Source organism: Orbicella franksi, chromosome 3 (genome assembly GCF_964199315.1).
Source record: "Orbicella franksi chromosome 3, jaOrbFran1.1, whole genome shotgun sequence".
NCBI classification, from domain to species: domain Eukaryota; kingdom Metazoa; phylum Cnidaria; class Anthozoa; order Scleractinia; family Merulinidae; genus Orbicella; species Orbicella franksi.
This window is the reverse complement of record NC_138147.1, coordinates 29,515,079-29,525,413: the sequence shown is the minus strand read 5'-3', so window position 1 is coordinate 29,525,413 and position 10,335 is coordinate 29,515,079. Positions and strand designations below refer to the sequence as shown.

Below are 10,335 nucleotides of genomic sequence, written 5' to 3'. Positions count from 1 at the left end.
CGATAGCGAAGTGGATAATCGCTAGGGAAGAAATAGATTTTGATGACTTTGTGAAGGATGCCAAGTCAGTTGCAGGTTTTTCTCCATCCCTCCAACTTCGAGCCGGATGGAATGAGGTTACATAAACACGGCCTGGCTGCCAGGCAACTTCAAAATGGAGGCCTCCGAAGTCGCTTCTTTCGAGACGAAATTCTTCAGGATAGCGGGCACTTCAAAGGCTGAAACTTACGTCAATGGAAAAGCTGAATGTTTACTTGCTATAGGAGAAGACAAAAGAAGTAATCTTTTTGGGGTGACCTTCTCCTTTAAAAAAGCACACAACAGTTGCCAAAAGAGACTTGCATGGAGTGATTTGCGTATTTTGTTTATGGAGATTTCCTTGTTTTGTTTGTTCAATTCATTCGGTTTGGTTAAATGCTTTTTGATGAAATAAGGCTATTGTGTTGAGTATCAAAATGATTGGTGTTTTATGGCAGCTCCGCGCTTTTTAGGGTTGGCTAAATCTATATATTATGCTCACTCACTCGGCATGCTGTATACATGTGTATGGTTTTTATTAATCATAAAAACATTGTAGGAGGCGGGTAGGATAATGTGTTCAAAAGATTTCTAGAAAAAAGGCAGAGGTATTTTTGATATTTTTAGAATTAGCATTCTATTTTTGGCTTCGAACGAAATTTTTATATTGGTTCTATGAAAATTACAACTGAAAATTTTAGACCTAGTAAAAGGTGGCAACTTTGTTATAGCTCACGTGTCATTTGTTTTCAACTCTCTTGTTACTCTCACCCTCAGTGAATAATAAAAATACCCTGATTATCCTCACTGATCAGTTCCTGACACGAATGTTTAATCACATTCCGCTTAGTCGGTGTCGATCCTTCCCCACAAATCTCTTGTAAACTATGTTTCCGTGGTTACATGACATTTTCTACGCAATTGGAGACTTAAACCCTTAATAAAAAGTTTGCCCTCAGTTCATGAACTTCGGAACGAAATCAAACATTTACTGTACAAGCAAACAGGCAAATTATGAAGTTTAAAACCCAACAATGAAGAACTGTGTTTTACTTCACTGCCGTCTATGATAAAAGCTTAAACAGGTTCAAAGTGTCTGCTATATACCAGGTGTTAGTGGTGAATTTAGTTTCAATTTGTTTGTATTTTTTCCCGGTTCATAAGGTTGTCGTCATATTTACTCATATTTTGACGGGAGTTTAGCATGCAATCCTTAGTTAGGTTGAACTTTTTGTCGGCACATTTGAATGTTTCACTCTTCTTCGTCAAGGAAAGTTAAGTCTTACACAAATGTTGATGAACGAAACTCTGTGAGAGTCAACGTTCTGGAGGTGACACCTCTTTTCCAACGCCATGTTGTTCAAAACTCTAACCAGCATTTTGACCGCTGCGCGCTCTGTATAAAATACTGTGAAAACTACAACAGTAAACATCTTTTTGCCTTTTCAACCAGTGAAAAGCAGGGAACCCTTGCTCGTTCTCCTTCGTTAATCAACGTAATAACATGCAAATCTTTGAGAGAGCTTTGTTTTAGGACAATATCTGCTGACTGTTTGCCCCACAGATCAAAGTCACGCCATACAAAACTTTTGCACAGTCCACCGCTATAAGCTTTCCCAAACAATGGCTAAGTCAGGACACATTTTCAAACTGTAAGACTTTTTCCAGCCACACGAAAACCGCGACACATGTGGGTACTATGTAGTCACGTAAACTGATCTTTTCAGTTTTGACAGTGACATCATTCGTTGTCAAATTATAAGTATTTGATATCTACATACTTATTGCATATCTCTCAGTTCGCGCAGACCAGGTCAACCGTAGAAGCAATGCAGTCTCTACCCTATGTTCGTGTTGTCTGACCTTGGGCTACTCTTTCAAAGATTCTTTCGATGAATCAAGATTGTTTGTCGATCACGAACTGGTAAGTATATAACTTGTAACGAAATGCATGCATTCCGTGAGTGATAACGTGAGTTAAACAGTTGACATTTGCGAAATGTAATCGCTTTCAGTCGAGTGTAATCTTCGTCAAAACATACCATCAGACTTTCAGTGCATGGGAACTGACGTGCCTTCTCACATCCAACTTATCATCTCATGGCTGCCAGTAGCTGACCAGTAGATCGATGAATCAATGCCGTGCAATAAGAGAAAATACTGCGCCACAACACTGTTCGTTGCCATGCGGAAGTTATCGCCCGCTCAGTCAATTTCAGCTTTGGAGGGCTTTTGCCCTTTGAGTAAAGCTGTGAGATCTCATAAAGAGTCCGTTCCTAAAATAAATCTGGAACATGAAACAGAGTTCTGATATCATTGCTTAGTGTCCGCTTATGCCCGCGTCAGAACGAATGTTAATACCGTGTAACGATGGCGCTAAAGTGGACTTAATTTGTTTGTTTAATTTGCAAATATGTTTTGCTCTTCATAAATGTTTGTCTATTACAATATTCGCTCCTTTCCTAGCGATGTTGATAGAGCTGATATAAGGCTGGAATGAGATTTCAGTTCAGCTTAAATTCGGCGACAATTCATCATCTATCACACAGTTACCACATTCAGCAATGACTTTTCACTTTTGTTTAGGCGACGATGCTTGCATTACGTCACTGAATTCATCATGGCGGAAATAACTTGAACTTTAGTTCAGCTTAAATTTCGGCGACAATGCTTCATACAGCAAAACCTGTATTAATGACCCTATATTAAGCGGAAACCCTCTATTAAGTAGTCACCAGCTTAAGTCCCAAAATTTTCCTCCCATATTTACTTTAAAATAAACCTGCATTCAGCGGACACCGCTGTTAAGCGGACGCGGACACCAATATTAAACCATTTTGTTGCACAAAACCTGCGATAAGCGGACACTTCAAGAGCTTTTTACTTTAAAGGTCCAGCTGAGACTCTTTTAACATTGTTCAGCGATGTCGTTTTAAAGCTAAGTGATTATTCCAGATTGATACATTGACTGACTGGACATTCTCCTTTGAGCAGTGTTTGATCTTACAGTGTGTTACACTGTGTTACAAAAGATTTAAGAATTAACTATTATTGTAAAACATATTAGAACCTGTTTTGAGCGGATCCCTGTATTAAGCGGACACTAGTGAGGGCCCCAAGGGTTCCGCTAAATACAGGTTTCACTGTATGTCAGTTACCACATTCAGCAATGACTTTTCACCGCGAAAACTTAGCTTGCATTATGCCAGTAAATTTACCATGACGGAAATAGCTTGAATTGTTAAATAGCTGGGGTTTGGGTGATTCTAATGCGCACTCTTATTGGTTGATTTATGGTCACGCGGCAACAGCTAACATCGAGATTCTCCGGAAGACAAAATCTTGCTGTTTCCTTCGGGACCAGTAATTAAGTTTATAGTACAGTACGTTAAATGCTACAAAATGTAAGGTACAATAAACTACAGATCTAATAGGCCTTATCACGGTTTTCGACGCCATCTTGACGGATAGGGAAAGCTGGCAGAAATTACAGTGTTTCACGGTATGGGTATCCGATGGCAAATAACTTTTTCCAAAATTGAACTTTACACAATTTGTGAATCGTAACGTTAAAATACCAGGTAGAAGATTGTATTCACCAAGTTTGAAGGATGTAGCTTGGCTAGAAAACGCTTAGTTGATTATTTTAATTTTCCATACATTTGTCTGTATTCTTTTGTTTCCCACAAACCGCGTCCACCCAACCAAATTATTTACAGACGAGTGCCCGTCCCAGGAAAATACCTGTATGGTTAGTACTCGTCCGTGAAAACTTTCCTGTAAACAAGCGGGCTTAGAGAAAAAAATTGAACAACGCAATTTGCCTGTTGCGAAAAAATATTTGAAGGATAATAACCACAATAACCTCCATTTGGCGTGAAAATATGCTCAGATATTTTTCCTTGGACATCAGCTGTTTCGAGAAGCCAACAGTTTTCCGAGAGCGAGCCTATTGTCGACAGAAATAGTTTAGATATATTTGCAATTTCTGATCTTTGTTGTTATTCCAGACAGCTACTCCGGGAAATTTGACTCGCCGAGGCCGGGAATGTGTTGGAGTAATGAGAAGAATAAGATGAAGACACGTTTATCACGTCTTCTATTCACATTCGAAGCATTTAATCTTTCAAAAATAAAAATGTAAATATATACAAACTGTATAAAAGCTGTAAACGCGGTAGTTCTGAATATATCTCGCTCTTCGAACCTCGTCAGTCGTCCGCCATATTGAGAATATCAATTTTGTGGCAATAGCTGCCAAACTAAATTTTTTATTTCCTCTTATTTATAAGTTGTGACTGATCAACATGCAGAAGTTTTGGACCGCAGTTTTGATGACCTTGACGTTTGTAGCATTAGCGTCATCAGTTCAACTGATACTGGAAAACACAGACGAACACAGTTGGAATTGGGTTAGTAAGCCGTCTGGAGTATCAGGGGTAAGTTTAAACGCTAACCTTTAACATGATGACGAACTTTAATTTAAGCCAGTCCTTTCCCATGGCAAATAGCGTGTCGCCCACTGTTCCACGAGCGCTCAGTTATTAACCGTCCGATGAATAGCCTTGGCGGTTTAAGCAATTTTTTAAGCAATTTGAGCGCGAGCAAATTGCTTAAAAACCACCAAGCTACGTAGGCTATCCGATGAACGGTTCAGTTAGCTTGTGTACATCCGTCTCCTCCCCTCAAAAAAACTCTCCAAGATTTTTTTGAGGGGAGGGGGCGGATGTACACGGGCTACAGTCCAGTAAGAATAACTGAGAACACAGTATTTGGGTTTTACTGCATAGACAAATCCCGAGGGGGGGGGGAACTCCCATATAAAAAGGGTGGGGGTGTTCGTCGTACATTTTAGGGGTTAAAAAAGGTTTGGCACCTCTTAGGTTGTAAAGCCTCAAAAGCAGGAGCTTTTGTGGTACTTTTTTCCCACACTGCTAACGACATGCAATTAATCCCCATCGAAAAAATATTTTCCAACCGAGACTCTATCCGTAAGGCCAGGAAGCTTTTTTAATTCAAAAAGGCAGAACAATTGATCCCGATGGTCTGAACATCCGCGAAGAAACGTATTAATTGTTTCCTTTTATTATCTTTTTTCATTATTTTATTTTACCATATGCATATCGTTAATTTACACTGTCAATTAGTTTTACGCATTTCCGGTATTACGAAAATATTCTACAAAAAAATACGTCCCAATGTAAAATTCTCATTGTGCCTGATCAGCCGAAATATAGTGCACCTTCAAAAAAATCATCCTACGTTGTGTCGGTCTCTGCTTTTATATTCTACTTTGTAGGGAATGGAACCGAAAAAAGTCAGTGTCAGTTAATGTGTTGTTTTAATGTAAGAATTTGTACCACTTAGAGGTGAAAAAGCCATATCCACAAAACAGGATCTTGGTGGCGACTTTTTAAAATTTCCTTCGAGTACCCCCGTCCTTTTATATTGGAAGCCCGCCGGAAGACAAATAGCATAACCAGTATTTGATTCTGAGTTTTAATGACCGATTGATTGTTGGTTGATTTGTCACTAATTCTTTATTTGCAGTGGGATAGACGGACTAACCCTATACGATATACGGCTTGTAACTTACAACAGTCAAACAAATGGCTGTGGAGTGATCAAATCACAGTCGGAAAAGCAAACAGGATCGATATCACTGTCACGTACCGAATCACAAGTTGTCCTCAGTGCGTAAATGTTTTTGACTTGTACGTAAACCAGTCAGACCAGTTTATTGCAGATAGTATGTCCTATCCTGACCCTATCATCGACACAACAGCGTATGAAAGAGTGGCAGAAATTAAACAGGCTATCAATTCGAGAAATTCCGAAACAATAAACGTCCTTGTTAAAGGACAGTATACTATATTAGCATTCCATAATTATGGAGCCTGTAGTACTCTGTTCTCTGTTAAAGTGACTTACAACATTTGTCCTGATGAAACACTCAGAAGCAGTTTGGTGTCACTACCAAGGACTGTAGCGCCAGCGAATGATTCTGACACCATTCGAGTGAAAGGAAACTGTATCAAAGATGCTGTTCAAGTACCTGGCAGTTTGTACGTTCACTGTGAAGGTAATGGTGAGTGGAACACCACTGAACTTGAAGGAAGATGTATTTGTAAAGAAGATATGGAGAATAATGGAGGGATATGCGAAGGTGATGTTGCTGCATTTACGATTTAAACTCGATTAACTTGAAAATGTACATGAGATTGACTGTTGCGGTCACATACATTACCTTTTATTATCTTGGATGTCTTTTTTGTTTCCCCTTTTCTTTTAGGAATATTAAAGCAACACCCCTCGTTGAGCTCAGTCTCTTTTTAGGAAGAACCACAGAAACCAGCGTGTTCTATTTCGCTCTATTTAAAACACAGTGAAAACACTGTGGAACTTGTAACTGCATGGTAGCAATCACTGAAAGGTTCCTAGGTGAATAAGTGCAGTGCTGTACAATAAATATTATTTCCCTTTCTGCTGTTCTTATCTCAGTTGGTGCATTCTTGTTTTAGCTTGTCCAAATGGAAAATACAATGACCAGACGGGCCTTATTTGTACGGGTAAGAAATGCTACAAAATTAATTTGAGATACATTTTGAATGGACTCAGATCTCAGAAATCTAGAATTCATGACAATGTTAACATCAATTCATACATTAATTGTACCTTCACTTTCAACATGAATAATGTTTAAATTTCGACAGAATTATTACCTCACAATCTTCAGAATGCATCTGGGATTGTCAATAATTTGGAATTTAGGAGATCAGCTAACCTATTGTATGAATAATATTCATTAAATGTATTTAGGCATCAGCTCTTTCGCGTGTTAATTTTAAGATGCCTTGTTTCCTTTTTCGCTAGTATCCTGAAATACTAATTAATAAAACCGTTTATTTTTGCTGCTTTTAGTTCCTCCAACCGTCCCGAGAAACATTAGCGTTGCATTCGTTAACCAAAGTGCAGTGGAGTTAAGATGGCTGCCGCCTGCAATAACCGGTGACCGGACTCATTTGTACTATGACGTCGATTGTCGTAAGCCATGTGACAATGACCACGACAACGAGTGTGTTGATGAAGAGTGCGGAAATGATGTTTCTTACTTACCATATAAGGGAGATTTAGACATGGCAGAGATGATGATAACAAACCTTTCGTCATTTGAGAATTACACTTTTAAAATTTACGCTAAAAACAGAGTGAGTGAAGTGGCGAAACGAAGACATGGAGTCGAAGGAAACTATGCAGTAATCTTTGTAACGACTAATGGATCAAGTACGTTTTTTAGTTTTACAGTATGTGCACTATGCTGTCACATTTATTAATATTATTGATTGCTCTACCTATACGTAGATCTCACTCAGATAAGACACCTTTATATTTTCATTAATTTGATTTGCTTTGCTTTGAGACCAAACGTTTTCCAAGTGAAAGAACTGCTTTAGAAGATATACTAGAGGTCGGTTTTACTGCAAGTGTATGCAACATTACAGCATCACGGCAAATGTGATAATGTGACGTGAACGAGCTATAATATAAATTAAAAGTGTTCCCCTCGACTCACCCATATTTGAAATCGGCGTTTAAATTTGGTTAATACGCTTCGCTTGCTTAAAATAGCAACTTAATGGACGACTCCGTATATTGAGAGTTCTATGCGAGATTTATATATATTGTTCTGCTCTCGACCAGTCGGAAGAAGATAAATTTGTTGAGTGTACTAAAATTGCTGTGCTCAAGGTTTTAGAGATTACGCTTGGAACGTGATGTTCTTAATTGGTTTATTTTACACAATATAGTTCCTGGTAAGCCCGAAGTATCGGTTGAACAACCGGAAGAAGCCGTTGTTGTGTCATGGACGTTACTAGCGAAGATTGGCGTCGTTAAAGGTTATCACGTGACATCCACGAGACAGGATGACTTGTCAGATATCAAGTCAAGAAGTACACAGGAAACTGAACTGCAGTTTGACAATCTAATGCCGGGAAAAACGTATGAGTTCCAAGTAGGTACAATTTGAACTCGTAGTTTGGGAAAGCAGTTTACCGTGTCAGCAATTAAGTGTTATTTTGGAGTTTTATGCCAAGGAAGCGAGCAGACAAATAAACAAACAAACAACCAAGAGACAAAAAAAGGCAACCCGTAGAAGTTCTAATTAAGGCGAATTGGTCTTTTTTGCCTCAGGTATTTGCAATGAACAACATCGGAAAAGGACCTGCTGGAGCGAAGACTTTTACACTAAGAGCTGGTTCGTTTGTAAAATTGTCCAGTTAAGATTAACATAATATGTTCGTGCTCTTTGAGTTTCAAGTAAATGATTTTACGTTTATCATTTCCCATTGGATCACAACATCTACTGAGGTGGAAATTTGAAATTTTCATAACACTGATAAAAAAGTATATCTATGACTGTAAAATGATGGGAAAATTCCCACTTGGCAATCAATTCAAACAAAAACTAAATAATCAATGGAAAATCGAAAATAGGGGAAACTGAATAGCTAAATCCTGATAACCAGCAACCAGCACTACGTCACCCTACAAACCAATGTAATTTTAAAGTATTATAGAAATCTATGCTAAATTTCGTTAACTGAATATTGTAATTTATAATTACACTGTACTCCAGGTAACATGCCTCAACAAGTGTAACCTTTCTATTGTTGTTTTTTTTTTAGTAATAATTCAGTATTGTCTTGTAAAAAAAAAAAAATTTCCCTTCTAGTCTTGTGAAGACTAGCACAGAAAAGAATCACCTAAGGTAAAACCTTTTACAAAAGCTGTGAGTATTTCACTTCACCGTAAACAGGAACAGGAAAAGAAAGCTTTTTCAAAGCTTAAGGTCGCCACAGACTTTGATCTCAGCTTTCGTTTTAGGCTGACTGGTTGATATATCTCTTATTCCACGAATTATGAACACTGAATACATGTCTGTAATTTCTGGCTGTTACCACAAATGGATCGAAGACGTTGAAGTTAATTGCATTCTAACTAATTCTGTCTTTATCATTGATTCTTCTTGTCAATTTTTTTTGCAGCTTAGGTTACCATTAGCACCAAATTATTACCTATGTATATACTTGTCTCTTATGCAATTTGACCTACTACAGCAGCTCCAGCAACTGAAGGTAATTGACATGCCTTTGAGCAACAGGAATATACGATAAAAAATGTAGCAGGTAATGTTTGATATGATCACTAATGACTCACGAAAAAAAAAGGCAAAATAAGTCGGTGCATTAATGAAAAGATTTGTGGTATATCTCTTCCTTACAGCAGACTCCAAGACTGCAATGTACCTAAACATTATTTACGGATTTGTCGGACTTGTTGGGTTATTGATAGTTTTGATTGTTTCTTTCGCCTGCCACAAAATCTTCAAAAGGTAAGTTGGTAGTAACTATAACTAAAGGTTTTTTTTAACACATAAGCATGTAAAAATCAATTATGGAATCGAAAGACATCTGGGATTTTATCGCTGATTGTAACATGCTTATGTACTAGTGGAGATAAGGCATTCTTTAGTAAAGCAGTTTTAAACCGAGTGTCGTAAAACCAAACCAAAGTAATCACTCTAGCCAATCACAAAGGACTCAGAATTCGAACATGCAGTTGACCAATAAAAAACTCGAAGCAAGACGCGGGAAAACGCGTGCGAACGAGTGACGATTGGTTTTTGTTTTACCTGTGATTGGATGAAAATTAGTTGCACTAGAGTGTAGGTCGATCTTGTGGAAAGTGCAAAAGCAATTATACTTTTCGACACTCAAACAGAAACCGCTCTAATAACTGTTTTGTCACCTTCAGTGTGACGTTTTACCTACATGATGCTGACATTAGTCGTTGTCAATATATTAGATAGCAGGCTTTCACAAGGGAGAATCATTTCGAGGTACTTCCCTCGTCAGTCACTTGTAATTAAAATAAAATATTGGATACTGATTGTATGTAACTTTCGTTGCTTACTTGAATAAAACAGGAGACGCCGTCAAGAGAAAGTAAAACAAAACAAATTGTCAGTAACAGCTGAATCAGGAGTCAGAGTGTACGATGGTAAGCCTCGATCTTAGCGGATGCGCTGTTGAACGTAATATAAGCAGTAATAATTAGTTTACTTCGTTATCAGCATTTTCCATGTGTGACATCATTAGATCAATTTACTGAAAATGTGCTGGATAATATCTCTGAAACATTTGCTTCTCCGTTTCCGGAGTGTTACAGAAATACTAAATTAAGATTTCAGCGATGATAAATTGGCTGGTTTTCACTAGCGTCGGAGAGTACGACCTTGTGAAAATCGAAAATCGG

The 10,335-nt window shown here is 38.1% G+C and overlaps 1 protein-coding gene across 4 annotated transcripts in view; it reads left to right on the top strand.

Annotated features, from left to right (window-relative positions):
• Positions 1 to 10,335, top strand: part of LOC145481839 (ephrin type-A receptor 7-like) — a 52,163-nt gene that overhangs the window by 13,474 nt on the left and 28,354 nt on the right. For 2 of the 4 annotated variants that reach the window (XM_081460390.1, XM_081460388.1), the window contains exon 2: positions 1,818 to 1,942. Coding sequence is in view for 2 of the 4 variants with exons in the window: in XM_081460391.1 (XP_081316517.1) it covers positions 4,326 to 4,457; positions 5,569 to 6,184; positions 6,540 to 6,587; positions 6,940 to 7,302; positions 7,827 to 8,032; positions 8,212 to 8,275; positions 9,307 to 9,412; positions 10,007 to 10,080 (1,609 nt within the window). In the remaining 2 variants the exon portion in view is untranslated. Of the gene's footprint in view, positions 1 to 1,817; positions 1,943 to 4,310; positions 4,458 to 5,568; positions 6,185 to 6,539; positions 6,588 to 6,939; positions 7,303 to 7,826; positions 8,033 to 8,211; positions 8,276 to 9,306; positions 9,413 to 10,006; positions 10,081 to 10,335 lie in introns of all 4 variants that reach the window. The other 2 variants (XM_081460391.1, XM_081460389.1) reach the window with 2 other exon arrangements.